General features: G+C 34.5%; 11 protein-coding genes across 11 annotated transcripts; 4 read left to right on the plus strand and 7 right to left on the minus strand.

The window, feature by feature from the left end:
* Window positions 1-188: 188 nt before the first annotated feature.
* Window positions 189-3,556, minus strand: cdh1 (WD40 repeat-containing protein; the record flags this gene model as incomplete). The annotated part of the gene is made up of 3 exons (XM_004350990.1): window positions 189-2,505; window positions 2,698-2,717; window positions 3,440-3,556. 3 exons carry the CDS (start codon window positions 3,554-3,556, stop codon window positions 189-191), a joined length of 2,454 nt encoding a protein of 817 aa, XP_004351042.1.
* Window positions 3,557-4,015: 459 nt separating this feature from the next.
* DFA_12104 (TatD-related deoxyribonuclease) lies at window positions 4,016-6,063 on the minus strand (the record flags this gene model as incomplete). The annotated part of the gene is made up of 3 exons (XM_004350991.1): window positions 4,016-5,358; window positions 5,439-5,550; window positions 5,623-6,063. 3 exons carry the CDS (start codon window positions 6,061-6,063, stop codon window positions 4,016-4,018), a joined length of 1,896 nt encoding a protein of 631 aa, XP_004351043.1.
* Window positions 6,064-6,303: 240 nt separating this feature from the next.
* On the minus strand, window positions 6,304-7,995 carry DFA_12105 (Ubiquitin-conjugating enzyme E2 4; the record flags this gene model as incomplete). Its single annotated transcript, XM_004350992.1, has 1 exon — window positions 6,304-7,995. The coding sequence occupies one exon, from the start codon at window positions 7,993-7,995 to the stop codon at window positions 6,304-6,306; it is 1,692 nt and encodes a 563-aa protein (XP_004351044.1).
* Window positions 7,996-8,326: 331 nt separating this feature from the next.
* DFA_12106 (uncharacterized protein) lies at window positions 8,327-9,079 on the minus strand (the record flags this gene model as incomplete). The annotated part of the gene is made up of 1 exon (XM_004350993.1): window positions 8,327-9,079. One exon carries the CDS (start codon window positions 9,077-9,079, stop codon window positions 8,327-8,329), a length of 753 nt encoding a protein of 250 aa, XP_004351045.1.
* Window positions 9,080-9,299: 220 nt separating this feature from the next.
* DFA_12107 (uncharacterized protein) lies at window positions 9,300-9,960 on the minus strand (the record flags this gene model as incomplete). The annotated part of the gene is made up of 3 exons (XM_004350994.1): window positions 9,300-9,613; window positions 9,698-9,765; window positions 9,797-9,960. The coding sequence occupies 3 exons, from the start codon at window positions 9,958-9,960 to the stop codon at window positions 9,300-9,302; spliced, it is 546 nt and encodes a 181-aa protein (XP_004351046.1).
* Window positions 9,961-10,736: 776 nt separating this feature from the next.
* On the plus strand, window positions 10,737-14,095 carry DFA_12108 (uncharacterized protein; the record flags this gene model as incomplete). Its single annotated transcript, XM_004350995.1, has 6 exons — window positions 10,737-11,940; window positions 11,983-12,351; window positions 12,426-12,546; window positions 12,630-13,106; window positions 13,177-13,534; window positions 13,613-14,095. The coding sequence occupies 6 exons, from the start codon at window positions 10,737-10,739 to the stop codon at window positions 14,093-14,095; spliced, it is 3,012 nt and encodes a 1,003-aa protein (XP_004351047.1).
* A 385-nt stretch (window positions 14,096-14,480) lies between these two features.
* On the plus strand, window positions 14,481-15,848 carry cdc20 (WD40 repeat-containing protein; the record flags this gene model as incomplete). The annotated part of the gene is made up of 1 exon (XM_004350996.1): window positions 14,481-15,848. One exon carries the CDS (start codon window positions 14,481-14,483, stop codon window positions 15,846-15,848), a length of 1,368 nt encoding a protein of 455 aa, XP_004351048.1.
* Window positions 15,849-16,806: 958 nt separating this feature from the next.
* On the plus strand, window positions 16,807-19,273 carry DFA_12110 (uncharacterized protein; the record flags this gene model as incomplete). Its single annotated transcript, XM_004350997.1, has 5 exons — window positions 16,807-16,985; window positions 17,060-17,461; window positions 17,529-17,789; window positions 17,927-18,468; window positions 18,534-19,273. 5 exons carry the CDS (start codon window positions 16,807-16,809, stop codon window positions 19,271-19,273), a joined length of 2,124 nt encoding a protein of 707 aa, XP_004351049.1.
* Window positions 19,274-19,698: 425 nt separating this feature from the next.
* Window positions 19,699-21,175, minus strand: DFA_12111 (uncharacterized protein; the record flags this gene model as incomplete). Its single annotated transcript, XM_004350998.1, has 4 exons — window positions 19,699-19,709; window positions 19,780-20,054; window positions 20,478-20,610; window positions 20,866-21,175. 4 exons carry the CDS (start codon window positions 21,173-21,175, stop codon window positions 19,699-19,701), a joined length of 729 nt encoding a protein of 242 aa, XP_004351050.1.
* A 1,082-nt stretch (window positions 21,176-22,257) lies between these two features.
* Window positions 22,258-23,147, minus strand: DFA_12112 (uncharacterized protein; the record flags this gene model as incomplete). The annotated part of the gene is made up of 4 exons (XM_004350999.1): window positions 22,258-22,510; window positions 22,560-22,650; window positions 22,725-22,870; window positions 23,077-23,147. The coding sequence occupies 4 exons, from the start codon at window positions 23,145-23,147 to the stop codon at window positions 22,258-22,260; spliced, it is 561 nt and encodes a 186-aa protein (XP_004351051.1).
* A 181-nt stretch (window positions 23,148-23,328) lies between these two features.
* On the plus strand, window positions 23,329-24,773 carry DFA_12113 (WD40 repeat-containing protein; the record flags this gene model as incomplete). The annotated part of the gene is made up of 2 exons (XM_004351000.1): window positions 23,329-24,291; window positions 24,384-24,773. The coding sequence occupies 2 exons, from the start codon at window positions 23,329-23,331 to the stop codon at window positions 24,771-24,773; spliced, it is 1,353 nt and encodes a 450-aa protein (XP_004351052.1).
* Window positions 24,774-24,858: the final 85 nt, after the last annotated feature.

The raw sequence follows: 24,858 nt of genomic DNA on the forward strand, positions 1-24,858 counted from the left end.
TCAACAAACATTGTGGGATGGATGGCAAAATCCACCACTATTTTTGATTTGGTCAATCAATCTCTATGATCAATCAAATTATCTAATTAATTTGAATTATGTGAATTTTTAATAAACTTTTATAATTTTTATTTTTTTTTGTATAAAGATTTCTTTTCTTTTTGTTTTTGTTTTTTTTTCTTTTAGATTTATCTAATGATTCCCAACTCTGATTTATAAAGGGTGTCTAGAGAATTTGGAGAGTTGTAAAAGACGGAACTTTCTTTTGAACTTGGGAAAAGATTCCAAAAACGGAGGGTTTGGTCGCCGGCGCCAGTGACGATCGAGGTGCCGTCGGGGGACACGGCAAGATACAATACACGACTAGTATGGCCAATAAGAGTAGTGACAGGGGTCATGCTGGGGTACGACCACACAGTGATTTGGTTTTGCGAGTATCCGTGTGTGCTGACGAGTTCATTGACGTTTTTGGACCACGCCAAGTTGCATACCTGCGAACCCGTGTCAATTGACTGCAACGATGCACCCGTACCAGTATTCCAGAAGCGAATACACTTATCATGTGTTCCACCACCCGATGCCAATAATCCTCTTTGATGTGGTGACCATGCAATAGCCTTGACTGCTGCATTGTGAAATTTAAATTGATACAATGGTTTGTTACAAATTGAGTTTGATGATGATGGCGATGAAAAACTACTACTATTATTATTTTGATTATTATTACTATAATTACTATTATTATTACTACTACTACTATAGTTATAATTATTATTGTTATTATTATTGTTATTATTATTTAAATAAGATGATTGATTCATTGAATGATCCCAAACACATAGTAGATTATCATTTCCACCACTTGCAAGTTGTTGGCCATCTGGGGACCATTTGAGACCGCAAATCTCGTTGCGGTGGCCGAGTAGCTTGCAGACATAGTTGGAACTGTCACGAACGTCGTGGTGGAGGATGGAGCGGTCTTTGGAGCCGGTGGAGAGGAGGTGGCTGTTCCAGGCCATCGTGTTGACACGTGCCGAGTGGCCTTGGAGCTCGCGGATCTTTTTCTTTTTGGTCACGTCCCAGATTTGAACAATACCGTCGTTGCCGCCGACAGCCAGGTGTGTACCGCGCTCGATCCAACTGACCGAGGTGACATTGTCATCTTGTGAAAAGTCGCACAACTTGGATACTTGGCTGTTGACTGCGTTCCACAAATAGACACTCTTTTCAAGGCCGACAGCGAGCACGTTTTGGCTGCTCCAGTCGACAAGGTTGAGGTAAAAGTCGTCTGAAATAGCGGGTGCATCCAGTACCTTGAATGGCACTTTGGAGATCTTGCGTTGAGGTTTGCGCGGAGACGACAATAACTTTTGAGAGTTGCCACTGAGTGGAGACAAAGAGTAGGGTGAGTGAACATCCAAACACGCACTACTACTAGCACGACTCTTTGATTTGAATTGTAGGATAGATGGCTCTTGTTGTTGTTGTTGCATTGATGATGGAGACAAGAGACAGCTGTTGATCAACAACGGCGACGGTGAAGATATGATGGGTGCAGTGGTAGAGGCAGAGTGAGAGGTGGGTGAGGTGAGGGATACGCTATTTACAGACAACAATGAGGAGGAGGATGAGGAGGAGGTTGCGACGGATGAAGAGAGGGTATGAAGGATATTATTTGTGGAAAATGGGTCAAATGAACGTATGGCAGATGATTGATCCATTGATAGCAATGGAGAAGAGTGTGATCCCAATATCTCATTCTTTAAAATAAGATTGTATGCAAAGGTTCTTTCATCTCTTGGATTGTTTAAACCACCATTATTATAACTACCATTTGAACCATTACCATTTAATAATCCACCAGTATTGTTATTGTTTGATTGTCCATTTAAAAGATGATTAGTATTATTATTGTTATTGATATTATTGTTGGTGTTGTTGTTGTTGATATGATTAATATGGTTGTTACTACGTTGTTGTTGTTGGTTCAATGATAGTTTATCTCCACCTCCTTTTCGAGGTGAATTGCAATCGATGGTTGAAAATTTACAATGCGATTCGGTGCCAACCGGAACCGGAATAAAACGATCGCCATAAGTATCTTCATTGGCAAAATGAATAGATTGTTTACTAATGAGTTTAACATTATTATTATTATTATTATTATTATTATTATTATTATTATTATTATTATTATTATTATAGTTTGTATTTTCATCTTCTTCTTGGTTGTTATTGTTATTGTTATTAGATGATGGATCTTGAATACAAGAATAAAAGTTTGGGGGAGCTATGGGAGGGTTTTCTCGAATGAGGTCTTGGTATATCGAGGAAGAGGAAGGGGTCAAGGAAGAAGAGGGAGTCATATTCTTTGTCTTGGAAGGTGATGATCTAGAAGGAGACTTTAGTCTCGATTCATACTCTGAATGAAACATTGTATGATATGTTCTTTTTGTTTGGAATAAAAATGATCTATTTGTACTCTTATCTCTTTTTCTTTTCTTTCTGTATAATATAGTAGATTCTTGTTTGGTTGTCTAATCTATCTATTTATATCTTTTGAGGAGGAGGAGGGGGATGTAGGGGATGGGCTAAATAAATAAATAATATTGTAGTTGAAGAGGTGAATGGTGAAGGATTGGTTGTAAAACAACCTTTTTGTTATCAAATTATTATTATTTGCTTGATTGTTCAAACAAACAAATTAAAAAGATAATCTAGAATATTAAAAAAAAAAGGGGGTGTAGGAGATTGATTCTAAAATTAAAAGAAAAGCATACATAAAAACGAAATAAAAGTAATGATTAGTAAATGAACATTTATTCTTGATGTCTCATGATGATGATGAAGATGATGATGAAACTAATATACATATCCATTTACCACACATTTTTTTTTTTTATGTGTTGGTGTAATATCAAAAAAAAAAAAAAGTGTAGTGATGAGAATGAGAAGGGTGTTGATGATGATGATCATTAGTCACATCCATTATTATTTGTTCGAATTTATTATTATTATTATTATTTGTGTGGTAAATGTGGGATAGGTAAAGAGGTGTTTGTGAAGTTCTCTTCTCTTCTCTCTCTCTCTCTCTCTCTTCTTTGTCAACCACTCTGTTTGTTGTGTTTGCTAGACTATGTGTGTGTGTGTGTGTGTGTTGTCTATCATCTATCATCTATCATCTATCTCATCAACATCATAAATTATGATCATCGCGCAAACCAAAATATATATATAATTATCAAATATATATCTGTCCTTACATGTGGAGGTAAAATAAAAATGAAACCGTTGTGAAAAATTTTGCGCACAAAACTCTTTTCGAATTTAAAATAAAACTCAAAAAGAAGTTCACTGGAAAAAAAAAAGGCGGTAAAAAGAAGATATTTTGGGAACTAATTAAAGAATTAAAACTACTACGAATATTATTACCTATTACTATTAATGAGTAGATTCTATCCATTTTTCTGTAGGATTGGGATGATTGTTCGAATGCAAATGTAATATAGACATTGGACAAACGACCCAATCCTACAGAACGAATGAATTGATCCATAAAACAGGCATGGTAGTCCCTAGAGCCCTTGCGAGTGATGATCAACTGGTCTATAGCATCTACCTATTTTCATCACAAATGTTGTTTAACAAATCCTATATCTTTTGGTGAAAAAAGTTTCTTGATTAGCAGCATTAGTGAACAAAACAGACATAGCGTGACTGTGTGCCGTGTTATTCTTGCTCGAGCTGTGAGGTGTTCTCCAATAGTCGAGCACAAACAACCAACTACAATTACTAAATTTCTGCTTCTCTTTTGTATGTAAATATGCAAATAAATGTGTATGTATGTATATATATATATATATAGATTGCTAGAATAATATTATAACAAACAACAACAATAAAAATGTTCGGATGTCATCTGAAAAAAAATTGGTTGTTAATTATTTAATTTTGTTTATTCTTTTTTATCAATAATTAACTATAATTTCGTTTCTTTTCTTTTTTCTTTGTCTTTTTAGTTGTCACTTTGATCATCTTGTTCTTGATCTTCTTGATCTTCATCATCATCTACAAGGAATTTTGGTTGTGATGGTGCTTGTTGTTGTTTTTTAACTGGTTGAATGGTTGTATTTTTGTTTCTATAGTTTGAGAAATTGCTCTTGTTGCTCTTCTTTACATTCTTTTTTGCTTCTTTTTGTTTCTTTTTACCTGGTTTGGTGATGGTGCCATCGTCGTCACTCTCCTCGTCGGAAAGGTTCAACAATGAGAGATCAATCAGTTCACCGTCCTCACCAAGCAAAGCAAGTTCGATACGACTCTTTGGAATACGAATGAGACCCTTGGCAGTGTGTCCACAGGAACATTGCTCGCCTCCAGTTGAATTGTCAAACGATCCAAGTTTAGCATCACAACGTGGACAATAGATATTTGGTAACTTGTCAGTCTTTACCCATTGACCAACCGTCATAAATATGGATTTACAAGACAATGACTTGTTTTTAGCTTGTTGTTGTTGCAACTTTTCCTTTTTACTAGTGTGATCCAGAACCTTTACCTTTTCTTCGTGTTGTATAATCTCTCCCATCTTGAACAATCTAGTTCTACATTGTTTACAACAATAATATAAATTGTCCAATTCACTCTTATCCAATCTCTTTAAAATTTGATTATTTTCTTCTTCATCTTGTTCATCTTCGGATTCTTCTTCATCTTCTGATTCTTCTTCACTTGATTCACTTTCTATAATCACTTTTTTTCCTCCTTTCTTTTTTGGTGCAGTTGTAGTTGGCGTTGTTGGAGCAGATTTCTTTGAGGTTGATTTTTCTACAACTACTTCTTTCTTTTTCAATGTTGGAGTAGTTGCAGTAGTTGTTGTTGTTTCCTTTGTTTCTTCAGTTTCTACTACTTCATCTGAAACTGTTGGTTTATTTAAACCATAAAATCTCATTGAATTATCTTTAACGATTTTAGCCAATTCTTCAATCTTTAGATTCAAACATTTAGCAGCACTTTCCATAAGATATCTAAGATTGGAAGGTTCGTTTGGCATTTTTCTAATATGTTCATCGGGGATGGTTTGAGGAGTGAGATTGGGAGACTCTGTGAGAATGATCAATCTATCCAATGGCACTCTTGTAATGTAGTCTCTGACTTGGTCACCCTTGTCAGACACCTCACACACCAAACCATTAAAACTAATGTAAAAGTCCAACTCTATATACTTTTCCAACATTCTACTCGATGAATTGAAACAATAAATCATTCCTCTTTCAAAATGTGATCTACATTCTTTCATCACTTCCAATAAACCTTCTCCACCTCCTAAATCTTGTAATACTACTGGTAAATTTAATTCAGCTATAAAATGAAATGGAAACAAAATAAATTTAGTTTATATCATTCTTTTCTTTACTTTTTCTTTTCTATTTTATACATACAAGCCAAAGTTAATTGAGATTTAAGGAATTTCTCTTGAGGGAATTTCAAACCATAATCTCTTTCATAATCCAATCCACCATAAAGTCCAACTACTTGTGGTTTTAATGCATACTATAAGTTATAGTAAAAATGATTAATACATTATGTGACATGTGTCTATATTCTATTGTTGTTTCTACATACACTACGTAATTGACTAACCAATTGAAGAAATAATTTATCACTCATCTTTTTAGCAGATATATTATTTGGATGAATACCTACTACAGAGTAGACAACACCTTCAAATGATTGAGCGATTGAGAGGGATACTTCAGTCTTTTCAAAATCGTTGGTGATGATGGCAATACCTTCGACACCCGATTGCAAAGCACGTTGAATGACTCTTGAATGATCGGCTTCAAGATGTCTATTGACAAGATTGGCACCACTATCAAATGAAATGAATGCATCTGGTGCTGCATTTTCACGTTCCTTTAATGGTGGAACGACTACATTGTCACGATTCTTGTTGGCATCGTCAAGAGTTGGTGCAGAACTTGTCTTTTTATCTTTACCTGTCTTTCTCAAAGATGTCTTTTTACCTTCTCTTGTACCTGCTCTATCTACTGTTCCTCTAAACATTCCTATCTATCTCTAATCTATTGAACAATATAACAATGGATAGAACTGAACTCGCGAAACTCATCAGAAAGTAATTATTCGTCAAAATCGACAAACAATGAAAAAAAAATCAAACCAAATAGTCGTATTTTGAAAGTATAATTATTTATTTATTAGTTTATTAATCTTGAATTACAAATTACAATATATGTATGTATGTTAACATATGGATAGAATGGTGTGTGATGATTGGTTTGTTTTTTAAGCCAAAGAATTAGCTTGCATTAATTCAATTAAAGTTTGACCGGCATGAGTATTGGTCCATTCTCTGGCATTGCGGTTGTAGACAACCTTGTCGTCACGGTAGACACCGGCTTTGACGGCATCTAGTGGGTCGTCGGGATTGGGACAGGACAAGAGGGCAGAGATAGAGACAAAAACATTCTTGATGGTGAGGGCGGGCGACCACTGGTCTTTGAGAATATCGAGACAGAGTGCACCGTCGTTAGAGACGTTGCAATGGTAGATCTTGTTGATGAAACGGACTTTGGGTGGTCTGAATGGATAGTCGTCTGGGAACTCGACCGAGAGGATGAAATGACCACCTTCATAGGGTGTGGCGGCTGGACCCTTCATAATGACCTTCCATACTTGCATGTCGTTGGGATTGACAAAGAGGTGGTAGGGTGGGTCTTGGGACTCATCCATATCTTGTTTAAACTTGACATATTCTTGCATGATACGTTTAAAGTGGCTGCCTCCAGTGGCTGCCTGTGTCTTTTGGGCGGTTGTGACGGTCGACGAGCACTTGGTGGTCGGTGCCAACTTGACGCTGACCTTGGACGTGACATCTTGTGTGTAGGAGCCTGCGAGTGCGTGGAATGCAGCCGAGTTGGGGACATCGATAGCAAATGGCGAATGGTCACGATGCTCGAGCATCAACAATGCTTCACGTTCAAACAACTGGACACACTCGATGGAAGAGTTGGCGACAAAACATGTGCCACCGGTAGCCTTGGAAAAGGCCGATAAAGTAGCACGACCCTGCTGACCAATTGGAATAGAGTCGAGGATGATACCATGTGTACGGAGATAATCAAACACTGTAAAGACAGGTGTAGAACCATTGTCTTCACCATCGGTCAAACAAAAGATACGTGATCTAACATTGGGTGCGAGTTTGAGAGTAGGTGATTTCTTAAACTCTACAATCACCTCGGCGGCTCTCTTGATGGCTTCCCACAAACGTGTCTGACTCTGGTGTGCTTCGACCTCTCCCAACTCATTTGAGAATGAGTCAAAGTTGGATGAGATGGGGAACGTCGCTTCAATCTTTTGACCAAAACAAACCAACCCTACGGCGACTGGATAACGATACGACACGAACCGATCGATAAATGTTTGAAAGGTGGCTTGAGCAGCTTCAATTCTAGTCATCTCCAATTCTCCTGGTACTCTTGATCCAATATATGCTGGTTGTTGCATAGATCCACTTAAATCTAATACAATTACATCTAATTGTCTAATACCATCATCAACTTGTGAAAGTGGTGGTGGAGGAGATCCAGCAGAGGTTGTATCATTAATTTGAAGGTTTCCAAGATTACCAATATTATTATTATTATTATTTGGGTCAGTTGAAGTAGTTGTAGTTGTAGATGAAGTAGTTGATGGAGTTATAGGATCGGGTACAACAGTAGGAGTAGGAGCAATGACACTAGTACTGTCATTCTTTGATCTTAAAAACAAAGCAATACCATCTTTGATACCTAAATCTTCCAATGTATCTTCTTCATACAGTTCACTTGCATTGTATTCAAGTGTATAGTCATCCAATACCAATGATGCTCTTTTAATCACCTCTTTGATCAGTTCTTGAACCGTTTGACTTGGTTTAAAAGGTACACCAATCTTTTTATTATTTGATGATGGGATTGTTATAAATAATGGCATGATTATATAGTATAAGTATAAGTATAGTTATTTGTTTGTTTGTTTGTATATTGAATAATAATAATAGTTTAATGTTGATCATTTTTAATTTATAAACAGCAGCTGGTCAACTGTTCAATTCGATGAATATCATAAAGTATCTATTTTAGCTCTAAAATCATCTAGATGCACCTCAATGATTCAGCTTGACTCAGAGACAATCACCACACTCCAACAACTGATTTTCCCAATTTTTTCTTTTTCTCTCTATTTTTTTGTTTATTAAAAATTCACATACTTGGTATTCTACGTCTAGACTTTATAGTTTGTTTGTTATTATAGTATTATAGTATTATAGTATTTTCTCCATTTGAATGAATTGTAAATCAAATCGTTGTAATGATGAAAAGTCTGGGTTATGATAGGGAACGTAGAGATTGGTTGAATGGTAACCTAGTGAATCATACCATGCAATCAACTCTGTTCTGAGTGACACTACATAGATGACTATTTTGTGAAGACTCCAATGTTCTTTAGAGTACCGTTCAACAAAGTGAATGAGTTCTCTTCCAATACCGTGACTTTGATAGGCTGGGTCTACACTCAATAGACCCATACCACCTTCACTGTCTTTTACTTGGTCTCTTTCTAATTTGATGGTACCAACCACCTCTAACATCTCTTTATACGTTCCATCTTGTTGTTGTTTGTTGATCATCATCTCTGCCACAAAGATGTGTTTCAATAATGGGTTGTCACTCTGCCAACGAATCTCTTTCTTTAAACCATCTTCATCTATTCTCTTTCCATTTGAAAAGAATGCTTCTTCATTGGTCCATACTTTCTTTTTTGTTGTTGTTGTTGTAGTTCTACTACTTTCATCTGCACCATCTACCAAACACTCATCATCCTCTTCTTGTTGTTGTTGTTGTGGTTGTTTATTTCCTTCAAAGTTTGGACCACGATAAGCCAAGTTGACGACGAGTGCAGCTCTTTCAACATGTACCAAATCTAATGTTTTAATGTATATCTTTGTTCCCTTTTTAGTTGTAATCGTTTCAATAACATTAGTATTATTGTCATTGTTTGCGTGAGGGGAGTCCATCTGTTTAAGTGATCACTTATTGGTTTAAACACAATTGCATTGTCTTATTTAAAACGAACGGTTAAAAGATTTGTAAAAACGACACCTCATCATGAATAATATTATACTATAATATTATATAATTTTATGGTATCGATGGACAATATATATATAAATGTGTATGTAATATGTGAATATTGATCGATCGATCGATTGATTGGATTGATCGGTGGATGTCAGTTTATTTGCCATATTTGATTTGGTCATTAACAACATCAGACTTTGGGGCAGAGAGTGGTTTGGCGATATGTTGACTGTTGATATCTACAAGAGTCTTGCCACCATCACCACGAATTTGGTCATTGACAACATCAGACTTTGGGGCAGAGAGTGGTTTAGCAATATGTTGACTGTTGATATCTACAAGAGTCTTGCCACCATCACCACGAATTTGGTCGTTGACAGTATCTAATTTTGGTGCATCCATAGCTGTCTTTACACCAAGTGAATCGAGTGGAGTAGTTCCAACAACATGATTAGTTCCAAATCCATTTACTATAAAATTTAAATTAAATAAATAATAATTAGTATTTATACTAAAAATCTCCAAAAAAAAGAATCAATCAGTTAATTAATTACCTGGATAATGACTAGATAAGGAATGATGATGGTTAGATAAATGTTTATATGTATAAATTGATTCATTTCTTGTTTATATAAATAAATATTTATACATACTTTGGACAATAACAAATACCATTTAAATCCTTAAAGTTATTTAAAGTTAATTTCCAACCACATGTTGCACCTGTAGTAGTAGTAGTAAAGTTGATCCAATTATTATTTGTAATATTGATATTTATATTGATTGAGATTTGATTAATGATTTGAAATACATTCATTCACTTGATTTACTTGATTGATTGATTGATTGTCTTGTTGTTTTGTTGTTTTTGATCAATCAATTGATTTTGTACATACACTTGAAACATGATTTATGGTATGGCTTTTTAGCAGCAATCAAACCTTCGAGTGGGTAGACCTATATTATAATCATTCAATCAGATCATTAATGCTAAGTTAGTAATGTTCGATCAATCAAACTAACTATATCTAATTTAGATAGTCACATACCTTTACTCCACATCTGCTACAATTTCCTAATACTGATGTCATTGATTAATAAAATGATATGATAAGATATATAATACACAATAAATAAATAAATAAATAATACAACTCTAAATACAAATGAATTATCAAATGGAACGTCACCAACTTTATGAACCAACACTTGGGGACTTTGGGATGGATTAAAAAAAAAATCAGATTTTCATTGAACCAAACCCAAATTGGTGGATAATAAATAAAAGCTAGCTTGTTTATCTGTCAATCTATCCCAATGTATGATAACAATATATATATATATATATATAAACACATATTGATAGTAATATGTATTATACATATTAATTTGAGAATAGAATATTCAATATCAATGATCGATTTGAAAAAGGGGCAAAGATTGGTTTGTGAGCCGATTGGTCTTTGATCATTCATTTTTTTATTTGCATCGAATATCTCAGACCCCACCCACTCAATTGACGTTTGTCTGTTATATTATATTATAACGTTTTATCACATTCATATCTCATAAAAGAAATAAGAATAAGGAGAGATGAGTACAGTCACAGGAGGAGACTCTTCCTCTTCTTCTTCTTCTACGAGTAAAAGTGGAGGAGGAATAGTATTTGATACAAATGTAGCTTCTTCTCACTCACCTTTATCATCACCATCAGTTGGTAGTAGTAATAATAGTAGTAATAGTAGTAACTCATTCCAGCCTTCACCATCATTGATACAAATATCAGAGATACTTCAACACTCGATTGAACTTAAACTATGTTCATCGATATCTACTCACAATGTGTTTTGGGATACACTGTTACATAATGTACAAGAGAATGGAGATATCATATCGTTGATCATCTCTCTACTACTCACAAAGTATATTCAAGTGACTACAATGCCCGACAAGAGAACATTCCCTTTGATTCAAGTATTAGTACAATTATTGACTATCAACAATCTACATCATCTTCAACAACTTCAACAACAATTAAAACTTCAATCCGCATCTTCATCACCTGTATTGACATCAAAACAACAAGACAATGAAAATGATGAAGATGATGATAATGAAGATGAATCATCATCAACTGATCAACCACCATTATTACCTTCAATTGTACAACAAATGAATATTGAAGAACAAATTGCAATGGTTCAACAACAATTACAAAATAGTGGGATTAGTATCAATAATAATACAACAAACTCTTCAATTGGATTTAGTAATAATAATAATATTCAACAACCTCAACAACAATTATCATCAGCTGAAGAATTAAAAGATTTAGAGTCAATGAAAGCATCGATTATCAATACGATCACTTTTATATCACTCTTTTATTCATTCAATTCTTATCATCCTACACTGAAACTTCTTCTTTCCAAGTTGGCCGAAATCAAAGATTCAAGTGCCACTGATATTCTTCGTATCTTGTCTGCTGGATTTAAAGATACCAATGAATACATCTTCTTTTTAATTGACCATTGTTCGGATTTGGGATCGATCACTCTGCCCTACACCAATGCCAACACTACCGCCAACTATTACTTTACCTCTAAATCCAATCCAAATGCTGCCGCTGTCGCTGCTGCTGCCGCCGCTGCTGCCACCATCAACAACCCTATAGCACATAGAAACAGTTGGCTCAATACATGCATTACAATGGAGTTGCAACAATCCCCGACAAAGTTGAAAATGATCTTGGACAATCTATTCCTATTCCTCAAACACCCATTATTGTTGGAGAAACGTATGCTGTTTTTCCTTCAAATGCTCAAACACATACTACTAGTGTCACCCGTTTTTGCACCATCTGCTCTTCAATCGGCCATGTCCATCATCAAGACATTCTATCTTTGGCCACGACCCTACTGTGACTTTGTCAAGGAGATTCTCGAGATTCTATCACTAGAGTATCGTTGCCCAGGTGCCTATTTCCGTACCATTCTATCATCTGAATTCCCATCGATCAATATCTCTAGTTCCAATGCAACATCGGCATCTCTCTCATCACCACTATTTGCATCAAAGTCACGTCCCTACGTTCACATGATGGTCGATCGTTATATCAGTGAATCTCTATCAATTCAAGAAATATTTGAATCAAATTATAAAAATAATATTCCTTCCATTACTCAATTACAATCAAATAATATTTCAAGTAAATAATAATCAAAATAATAATAATTAAAATGATATATTACTAATTAATTTTCGGTTTATTTAAATTTCTAGATATTTATCAAAGAATAATGGGTATTGATAATTCAATTCTTGGGTTAGAATTTCTTGAACCAATTGATGTTGCTCAATTTCATAATAGAATTGTTGATTTATTAAACAAAACTTTATATTTGTAAGAAAGAAGTCATAGTAATTTAAAATCTATTAATATATATACTTATTATTTTAATTTATTATTTTTATGTTTTATTTTAGGGAAGAAGAAGAATCAAAATCAATTAAAATTAAAGAATTGGGATTGATTAGAGAGGAAATGATTAAACAATCAACAAAGACTGTTCATAATCATGTACCAAAACCAATTAATCTTCCACATTTGGCATATCATTTTACGTCACTCTATCGATACACTATTAAAAACAAAAAGCCAGATGAATATGCAACCTCTCTTCAATTACCAGTCTACAAAAAGACATCCAACACTCTTACCAATCTACTGTGCAATTACAATGCAGATGTAAATGATTTGGTCAAGATTTGTATTGTTGGTAATGATTCTTCTATTCATCATCTTGTTGGATCCTACGTCTATCTTAGATATCAATCACCAGAATTATTTGATAATCTTGATATTCAATTCTATATCATTCCAGCTGGTAATCAATCAAAACTTGCTGATTTCATTTCTACTTTTGATAATTGGTATCATAGACAAGTTTCTTGTATTATAAAGTAAGTGTAAAAAGAAAAGATAGATAGATAAGATTAATTAATTTATTAATTAATTATTTTTCTTTTTTAGTTCATTATATGAAATTATACCATCATTTAGACCAGTTAGTTCATACAATTCAGATCAACAATTTATTGAATCAATGAGTAATTTAAAGGAAGATAGAAAGAGTAGTGTATATCGTCAATCAGTGAGTGAACAAGAATCACCATCTTCATTGGACTTGTCAGATCAACCACAACAAGATGTCTATACCACCACACCATCATCTGTCATCTTTTCAGAGATTGAATATCTATTTAGAGAAGCATCCTTTAAATTGGACATTCCATTAATGAAATGTGAAGCTTGGTTGGATGATACCTATCATACTATTCCATTCTTTTTAAAAGCTGAATTTGGTTTAAATCCTTATATTATTGGAACTGTATGTTATAAATAGTAAAATCAATGATGTATTTACATATGACTAATAATTTAAAATTTCTATTATTTATTTGTATAGGGTGATACAAGTTTAATGGAAAGTCCAATGAGTAACAAGATGAGTAAATATTCACCAAGTTTGGTTAGTGTTAGATTCTCATTGGTCAATCCAGTTAGTCAATTTGTACAACAAATGTCAATCGATTATAAATCCTATTTTGAAATATCAATTCAAAATCAAATACCAAAATATCATCATCAAATCAATGGTAATAGTAGTAATAATGCAACTGGTGGTGGTATTGGAGAAGGAGTTAGAATGGAATTATGTATGATGGAATTTGACCAAAAGAAAAAGAGAATGAAATCAGATCAACCATGTCTCTTTACAACCAATTGCATCGAAATTGAAAGTCACAAGGATGATAAAAAGAAACCATTCGATCTATTACTCGACGGCCAAATCTATGGTCCCTATTCCAAGGTTAAATTGTCTTATTGTACAACACCAAAGAATGAATTTATCACTTTTCCAATTATGACTTATTTACCAAACTATTAAGAGAGGATCACAACACAAACAACAACAACAACAAACACATGTCATAACATAAACTTATTTAAAAAAAACACAAATACACAATTGTAATGTAATAATAAATTAAATTATTTAAAAATAGATAAAGATTAAGAAAATATCTCCAAAGTCTCTAGAACAAACGAAGTTCAAAGGAAAATTTGAATTTTCAACCGTTGTCTTCAATTGGTTTTTTTGGGGGGGAAAATTTGATTTTTTTTTTAATTTTTGGAAAAGCAAGGAGAGAACATAAAAAGGGTGGATGTCATTTTAGTTTCTTTACTATATAACTTGTTATATTACTTTCCTACTACTACTACCACCCCCCTTTCAATTTATATCACGCTACACCAAGCAAACTCTATCTAAAATGAACTCAAACTTTGAAACTGCCGAACTCGAACAACTCCTCTCCTTCAACACCCCATTGAACGGAGAAGTTGCCCGTTGGGAACGTAAGGCTACCTGTGGTGATCGTTTCATGCCAAGTCTCAACAACTTGTCTCAATTCAACTTGAGCAAGGAAAACTCTGTCCCATCGATCGAGTCTGCCTTAAACGATTATTACAAGGACGCCTGTTTCGATGCCCAAGACATCCAATCCAAGATCCTCTCCTACAAGTCCAAGGCTCCAGTCTCTGCTGCTGCCTCCTCCTCCCTCCGTGTCCTCTACTCACAAAACAAGGTTGAAACCGCTGCTGTCTCTGGTGCCTCCAAGAAGGCATTCCGTGCCATCCCACAAGCCCCAGAACGTATCCTCGATGCCCCAGACATCGTCGACGACTACTACTTGAACCTCCTCGACTGGTCCTCCCAAAACGTTATTGCCATTCCACTCGGCAAGACCGTCTACCTCTGGAACGCCACCACCTCTGACATCAAGTCACTCTTTACCGTTGAGGGACAAGACGACTACATCACCTCGCTCCAATGGACCAAGGACGGTCAACACTTGGCTGTTGGCACCAACAGCTGTGTTGTCCAACTCTGGGACGTCGAGCAACAAAAGAAGCTCCGTGAGATGCGTGGTCATGCCGGCCGTGTCGGTGCTCTCTCCTGGAACAACTACATCCTCTCGTCTGGTTCCGCCGACACCAACATCTTTAACCACGACGTCCGTATTCAAAACCACCACGTCTCCACCCTCTCTGGCCACACCCAAGAGGTCTGCGGTTTAAAGTGGTCACACGACGGTACCCAACTCGCCTCTGGAGGCAATGACAACATTGTCAATGTCTGGGACGTCAACAACGACGCTGGATTCGAGACCCCAAAGTTCACCTTTGAACAACATACTGCCGCTGTCCGTGCCATCGCATGGTGTCCATGGGAACAAAACCTCCTCGCTACCGGTGGTGGTGCCGCTGATCGTACCATCCGTTTCTGGAACACTCAAACCGGAGCTTGCGTCAACTCTATCGACACCATGTCCCAAGTATGTTCCATTCAATGGTCTACCCACCACAAGGAACTCGTCTCCTCCCACGGCTTCTCCCAAAACCAACTCTGCGTCTGGAAGTACCCAACCATGGCCAAGGTTGCCGAGCTCACTGGTCACACCAGCCGTGCTCTCCACACTGCCATCTCACCAGACGGAGAGACCATCGTCTCTGCCTCTGCCGATGAGACCCTCCGTTTCTGGAGAATCTTTGAAAAGGAATCCAAGATCCCATCCGTCTCTCGTAAGGTTAAGGAATCCTCTGAAACCTCTATGATGAGATCCAACTTGATTCGTTAAACAAGTTCATGGGAAGTCAAACAAAAGATTCATTTTCACTCTCATTACCATTCCAAAAGGTAATCAAAGATTTGTCTATATCAAACAACTGGGTACTATAAAAGGTTAGATACCAAGCAAAGTTTGTGTTTTGCATGTTGTAGTCTTCTGATGTTACGTAGCAGCGTTAACCATCATCTTCAGTCGAGTCGTAGTGTTTGTAGTTTTAACAACAGCACTTGCAGATTCATCCAAACCCCCCTTTGCAATTCAATTGTTTATTGTTTTGTTTTTGAGCTAGGCTCACATCATAAATCATTCAAAGGTTTATTAGAAAGGTTGGACAAACTAGGAAGGACCAAAGGATTAAGGATTTCAAACAAAAGGTAAGAGTCATACACACATATTTATATATTTCTATCACTCCTAATAATAGTAGTAACCTTTTAATTAAAACACTCTCATAATCTATTCAATATGATTAAAATTAAATGGTTACAAAAAGACTATTATTCTTTAACTTCCTTTTTCTTTTTATTTAGCATTTATGTTTTCATTATTGTTGTAAGTATATTTTAAAAAAAGAAATACAATTACTTCTATTGGAATATATTAATAATATATTATTTTTTAATATAGTATGTTTGGCATCTAAAGAACATTATGATATTTACTCTATCTAAATGGAAATGCAGTAAACAATATAAAAAACAAAAGGTGTTTTTGAACGCCACCCATTATTATTTAATCACAATGATATAATTATATCCATTTCAATTAATTAACTATCTAAATTCTCTTTCTTTCCTCCTACTTTTTAATAATAATAAATCCTATACTATTTAGTACATATATCCTTTCAAGGATAATTAAAAACTTAAAATCTGTCTATTTATTTTATTTCTTTCTTCTTTGTTCATTTTTTGACACAAACAACAACTTTTCACAAGTAATACTGTGTGTGATCATTTCTTCAAGAATGACAACAATACCATCATTTAAAGATTTAGTTGATGAACCTTTGATGGATCATTTGACATCAAAGGATTATAAAGATGTATACGAACCAGCACAAGACTCTTATTTATTTATCAATGCTCTTAAAAAGGACCTAGACGATTTGAAACTATTAAATCCTTCATTTGTTATAGAGATTGGGTATGTATAAGATATAAAAGAGAGAGATATAGCCTAAATACTTTGAAGTCAGTATTAATTAATTATAACTTTAGATCAGGAAGTGGATTTGTAATTAGTTATCTTGCAAAGATATTAGAGAATAATGGGTATTTTATGAGTACAGATATCAACCCAATTGCAGCAAGAGTATCTTCTAGAACTGCAACACACAACAATGTTAGTTTAGATGTTATCAATACCTCTTTTCTAACGGGTATCGAGAGAGTTAAAGGAAAGGTTGATGTGTTACTCTTTAATCCTCCCTACGTACCAACGGAATCAGAAGAGATTGAAGATGGTGGTATTGCAGCATCATGGGCTGGAGGTATCGACGGTAGAGAGGTGATTGACAAGTTACTACCACAAATCGATTCGATTCTTTCACCAAAGGGTGTATTCTATATGGTACTTGTCGAGGAGAATCATCCCAAACAAGTTGCTGCTATTCTTGCAAAGTATGGGTTCGCAAACAAAGTGGTTGCAGAACGAAGAGCATTCAATGAATTACTTTATATTGTCAAGTATTGGAGAACTACATCTTAGTAGTGTGTGTACACACACCAACGCGCGTTGGATCAAGTTTGCTCCAATCAAAGTGTTCTTCTCATCGACCATCACGGTTCCAAGTGTTAGAGATGGTGGATTTGCTTCCCACAAATGCTCAACCAAAAAAAAAAAGGTACAACTTCATACTCATGATGAAAAGAAAGGAAGAAGAAGAATCAATGAACAATGCATTGTATTGTCAATCAACAACAATAAACATAACGACCCATCATCAATGTAAATGCAAGATATCGTATCGTAGTCATGACGACCTGACCTGGGCTCATTTGATCTTTTTTTTTTCTTTGACCTCATTGTTGTTGATCAGTTCATTTTCAAAGATATCTATCTGTCTATCGATTATCTATATATAGGATGATGAACATAAAACAACAACAAGAATTCTTTTTTGGAGTGGTTAAATCAATACCAAGATTTGTCGGTGATCAATTGGATAGATTAACATTGACAGACAAGTTGGGTATTGGGTCAGCCGCTGTGGGATGGACATTATATTCGGCATCAAGATCATTGCATCGAGAAGAAGAGTTACAATATTCTTATGATGACTTGGCAGAAGAGTTTAATCAAATGTTACTAAAACTATCAGAGGCGTGTGATAATTTCGAGATGGAGATGGTCTTGCAGCAACATACTAAATTTAGTCAATACTTTTCATGGCTAGCAGGTGTGATGAAAGATAACTCAGAGTTGTGCCTCAAACTAGACGAAGTTTTTGAAACCCTTTACCGTACCACAATCTTACTATTTACTTGTATTTTTCAAGATTTGTATATAATGTACCAAGAAAGTCCCCAAGATGCTAAAGAAATCAGATCATTCTATTTATTAAAAGGAATAGAATCACAACTTATGAATGATTTGTTTTCAATTATGATATATATTATGGAAATTGGTATGAAATGAATATAAATTATATAGATATCTATATACTATTTATTAATAATATTATTAATTTAGATGATGAATTAGGGGTGAAGACATTGGAAGATGTTTCAAACTTTGCTTCCTCGTCAGGATTTGATCACCATTCTTTTATATTTGGTCGTGCAATTGCCAAGAGTGTAGTGCGAAACCCTCAACGTCAATATAGTCAGAGTTGTTTGGAAATGATGTTTACACTTTTGTTTCCAATGGTCAGAGACAATGCTTCTACGGTTGATATCGATTTGGCGGTTAGAATAATATCAAGACAGGTCATAAAAATGGGACTGACTTCAGATAATGTGGAAGGGCTTTCTGGATTCCATATATCACATATCATTCCAACAAGTTGGTATATTCATTATGAAAAAGTAATATATGGTGCATTGACTACATCGTTCACTTGGTACATGGGTTGGATGACACCTATTCATGGTCTTTCTTCTATCGTTTTCTTTGATTTGCTTAGAGGTAGTTATGTTTTCAGTAAAGGACAAAGTAGAATTGGAAAGTTTTTAAAGAGTATGTCTCCTCTTGTCCCATTCATCCCATTGTATATATCGACCAAAAGCAATTGGAAATCACTTGTTGCTACCATGTCTGTTGTATGTGGTTCATGGTTGGTACAACCCTATTCCAACAAACGACATGAACGTAGATATCTAAATAGTTTCTCCCATTACTATGACATAGATATTACCAATGTGGATTCAAGATTGTCTATTAACTTGGCTTCGATCCAATCAGTTTTAGAAAATAAACTAATGAATAAATAAATAAATAAATAACAATTAATTGTTGTGTAAAAGAGAGAAAAGAATAGAATAGATTCATTTCAGTTTATTTTGGTCTTGTTTGGGTCTTGGATAATGTTGTTGTTGTTGGAGTTTGTTGTGTGATTGATATATAGATATTTCATTTAGGATAATCAAATAGATTGGATAGATGCTCTCACCTAGTCCACTGAGCATATATTGGCAATAATAACTGAGGAGGTCTGGGACTGGTGGCTGGTGACCATGGCAGCTCCTTATTGTCAGACGGGAGCAAAAGAATGCTAATACTTGACACAGGAGGAAACTCAAGTATGCAAATCTAACTCTTCTTCTATTGTAGGCGATGTTGATGTTGTTTGAGAGTAATGGGGAGTGCTCCCACTTGACAGAGTTGTATCCAATGGTACGAGTACCATCAGACGGAATTAAGAAGAATCTATAGGAAATGAGACAATAGATTGAAACTATTGTTATGAGTACTTGAATCAACCAGTTTACTATGATACAGTAAATATGGGATAAAGGAGTATCTTTGCTAAACTCTTTTGCAATGGTTTCTGGGTGTTGGATAAAGTAGAGTAGTTTACTTGGAGGTAGTTGTCCTGTCATAAACGAATATATTTTCTCTATATGTTCTTGATAGTATCCTATCCAAAGATAAACAAATCCAACCAATAATAATATATTTATAAATCTTTGGTTGGGATATTTATAATTATTCAATGATGGTAGGTTGTTGTTATTGTTGTTGTTGTTGTTGCAATTGGTTGTACTATTATTTCTATTAATAAAAAGAGTCACTTCATTTAAGATAAACAAACAAATTGGATAGATGCTAAATCCCAATCTATTTAATATTTTGTAGCAATAGTTCTGCAATAAGCGTGGGCATTCATATGACACAAAATTACACCATTCAACAGTCCTAAAGGACTCGATGAATGTTAATACCTGGCATAGAAGGAATAAAGAGTATGCAAATCTAACTCTTCTTCTAATGTAAGTGACGTTGAAGTTGTTTGATAGTAAAGGAGCTCGCTCCCACTCGGCCGACTTGTATCCAATCGTTCTAGTACCATCAGACAAAATAAAGAGGAATTGATAGGAAATGAGACAATAGATTGACGATATTATTGTGAGTACTTGAACCAGCCAGACAGATATAAGGTCGTATATTTCCGATATCCTTGATTGTTGACTATACTTTGTAACAATGGTTTCTGGGTGTTTGATAAAGTAGAGTAGTTTACTTGGAGGTACTAGTCTATAAAACTCCTCTATAGTCTCTTTATACTCTTGAAAGAATCCTATCCAAAGACACACAAATCCAACCAATACTATAATATTTAATAATCTTTTCATGATTGAAAGTCGTAGCATTTATACTAATAGTATTGAATTAATTAATTATTTTTTTTTAAGTAAGGGTATAATTCACAAACCACACATGTGACTCATTCAGAGTCTGTGACTCATTAACCCTATAATTATATTATATTTTGATTTTATTCTTGGTTATTAATAGTTGGCCAACTATCCATAGTATCTTTGATTTCTGACGAGTTTGATGGTTTTGTTGTTTTCATAGTCACAAACCAAAGGAACCAATATTATGTATTTTTCAACAAATTTAATTATTTCTTTGATTGCCGGCTTTGCCCATTTTAGATCGTCACTGTTGAGTGGTATTAATTTAATAATAACCTCCAACATTTCTATAATATATCCAATATCAAACGACACTGATGATGATACAGTCACTGGATCATTTAAAAAGGGTTCTATTGCAAATAGAATGGTGCCACCAAACACTGACAACGATCTATGGAAATGATCTGTACCATTTTCCACTTTCTTTTGTTGTTCTATATATTTTAATATTTCCAATGATGCCTCGGGCATATCTTTGGATGGGTTTTCCAACAATACCTTTTTGTTTAATTCCAATAATGTGATGATCAGGTTGCACTCAAACCACCAAAATACCATATTATGTCAATATTTCAGTTTCTTGATACAACGTATATTCACTTTTTTCACTTAGACAATCTTGAAATACAAAAAAATGGTATTTAAATTGGGTGAAACTATCGAATATTTCATTACCAGACATTATTCCAGAACCACCAGCTTCCAATAAATGGCAGAGTGATATTGAGTACTCGATAAAGGGAGAAACTCGTTCATTGGGACCTTCAGCATCCATCACTTGTCCATAAATGTTAAATATTATGCCAAAGAATTTGTTATAATTATAAACAAAAACTGATTGACTTTGATGATGGAGAATAGGAGTATTGTTGTGGTGGCGAATCGATTCTAATAGATATGAAACGATCGAAAACGATATTTGGTATGTTTGGTATTTTAGCACAAGTGTTATGGCAAGTGACAGTGCATATGGATAGATTTCAGAGGGTGCCACCATTTTAACAATCTCGTAAAGGAAATTTAGTTTAAAGGTTTCCTCTTCTTCTTCTCCCTCCTGGTAAATTCCATCCATCATTGGTTCTTTTGGTTGTAATTTTTTTTGTTCCCTTTGTATTTTCCAGTGAATTTCGTCCTTGTCTCTTTCAGTGTCAATATCCAAAGATGAGTAAATAAACTTCATCAAATGTGGAAGGTAAACCAATGTAGCATCTCTTGAAAATTGAATGAAATCATGTAGTTTGAGGATATCATCTTCGCTTGCACCCCTAGTCATGGTGTATTTGAATAGTTGAAGAATGGATTTTGAAACAAGTCTATGATCAGCAACATTGGTAAACAGTTATAGTAAAATTCGATTCGCGGAGGTTTAAATAATTGTACAAGTGGCATTACTAATCTTGAACAATCCTGTAATTAAATAAAAATATAAAAAGGTAAATAAATTGTTGACAAATTATTATTATTATTATTATTAATATTAATATAATGTATTGCATACCTGATTGGTGGGAATAATTGATTTTAAACCAAATATAATATTATTAACAAATCGTTTATCTGATTGTAATATAGGCTATGATATCAAGTAGTTCAGCTTTAAAGATGGTAATAACTGTTTCTCTTTGTCTAACTAGTGAATCGGTATATACCTTTGGTAAATGTTTAATCAATTGCATACAATTAGCAATCTTTTCATCTCCTGGTTGTAATGATTTGATGAATTTTAAGATGTTCTTTATAAATGTTGAATCAACCAAGACCTTTTCTGATTCTGATCGAAGGGCGATGTTTAAATAATCTAAAGCACTCAATTTGACAGTAACCCCTGTCATAGCCCAATTGTATTGCTATTAACATTAATATGCAAGAATAGTTATTGGCAGAGATGGTTGAATAACGGCACGCATTATTTATAAATTCTATTAATTCATTCCATTCTTCTTGATCTTTAAAGAAAAAGGTAAACTGTAAGATTAAAATATTTTAACTCATCCCATATTAAGTTGATTTGATAACATACCATTGTTTTGAAGCATTGCCATATAAATAATATTGGTACAATTTTGAATTAATAATTTCTGAGGTACTTTGGATGGAATGGGAGTATTGATATATTGTACAATCTCTTGTTTTACTCTTTGTTTTATCTCGGCTGATATATTCTTCCTGATTACATTGAATGATAATTGTAGTGTCTTGATTGACAAGCTAGACACCAAGAAATGGTTGTGTTCTTTCTTTCATATCATATAATGAACTTTGATTAGTGTTTGTCTCTATCTACTCTATCTTTTTAAAAGGCTACACACATTTGGAGAACCATTTGCAAGAAGGTATAACAACCAGCTTACTTTTTGATTGTATTCTTTCACAAAGTTTTAAATAAAGCATCTTGATTGTCATTGATAACATCAGCTACAAATTGACCTGTTGGTTCTTCCATCCCCAAGTTATATTATATCTATGTATGTATGTATGTATTCTAAACCCAAACTCTGTCTCTACTCAACTCTGTAAATATGATTATTTTTTCTCAAACCTTTTCAGTGGTGAAGTTCACACTTTATTTAATTTCATTATTTTGTACAAGGATAGAGATAAAGAGAGAGAGAGAGAGAGAAAAGATGACATATGATAATATGATTGAAGAATATTATACATTGGTGATTGATCATTGGTATGCAACTATACCAATCACTATCATTGTATTGTTTATAGTTACTAGGTTGGTTCGATCCACACCTTCCTCTTCATCATCATCGTCATCGCCATCCTCTTCTAAAGATGGTAGTCGCAGTAACAAAGTAAATGATAGTAAAGAGATTAATAAGAAGACCAAGAAAGGTGGTTCATCATTGACTTCAGTTGGATCAGGTATATCAACTACCACAACAACACTAAAGCAAGGAAACACAACTACTACAACTACAACAACAGTATCATCTCCACATATTCAACCACAACAACAACTACACCAATTGTTCTTTAAACAATTCAAGACAATGACACCAAAACCATGGATCTACGGTGTATCAATGTCATCTGATAACAAACTTGCATTTACTGGTGGTCAGACTGGAGACAATTGTATAAAGATTATCCCAATGTCTAGTATATTTGATGGTGCACCAAAGACAACACAAGCAAACATCAAGTTTGATACGGCCGACACTGTTGCATGGTCGAGTAATGGAAACTTATACGCTACACTTCACGACTCGAGAAAATTGATTGGTTGGACACTCAAGACCAATGCCGAGGGTAAACAACAATACGTCACATTGTTTGAAGCAGACACTGGTATTCCTATTGGAGGACCACGGGTAATTACTCTGTGTGCATCAGCCAACTATATCCTTGTCATGACCGAAGATACAATGGTCAGACTGTACGATAGTTTGAAAGGAACTCTATTAACAGCCATCAACACTGGTCAAATGAAACATTACATGGCATCAATGTCTGGTAACGGTAAATTATTTAGTATTGCCTCTTTCAATTCAGAAATTAAAATTTGGGAACCATCATTCAAAAGAGATAATTCATTTGATAAGGCTCCAAAAGCAATTAGTTTAACTGGTTATAAAGTATGAAATGAAAAAAAAAAAGAAATAGAATTAATTAATTATCATTATACCAACTAATCAAAATATGTTTAATACTATTATTTATTTGATAGACAAGTATATTTGGAATATCATTTAATAATGATGGTACAAGAGTGATTACAGTATCAAAGGATGGATTATTAAAACTATGGAATTTAGATATAAACTATGGTATTGGACAAGAACCAGAGGTTATTTATACGGTTGCAGTTGGAAATGATTTTGTTGGTGCACCAGCCAACTTGGTCACCATGGCACCCAATGGAAAGGTGTTTGCCATTGGAAACCAAAACTTTGTTCAATTTAGAAGAGTATCCGATGGTCAATTACTCGACACTCTACCAAAGGCAGCAGAGGGGACACCCTATACTGACAACTCTGTTTGTTGGACAAATGATAGTAAATTTTTTATAACATCAGGTTATGGTGTATTTACCCTTTGGAATGTTCCAAAATTATAACAAATAACAAATTTAATTAAACTATTCTATATCAAAATTGTAAATAAATTTAAATGAATGCAATATCCGAATGAAGAAATATCTT

This window comes from Cavenderia fasciculata, assembly GCF_000203815.1.
Source record: "Cavenderia fasciculata unplaced genomic scaffold Scf_EUAJFUG02HR96I-5, whole genome shotgun sequence".
In the NCBI taxonomy this organism is placed as follows: domain Eukaryota; phylum Evosea; class Eumycetozoa; order Acytosteliales; family Cavenderiaceae; genus Cavenderia; species Cavenderia fasciculata.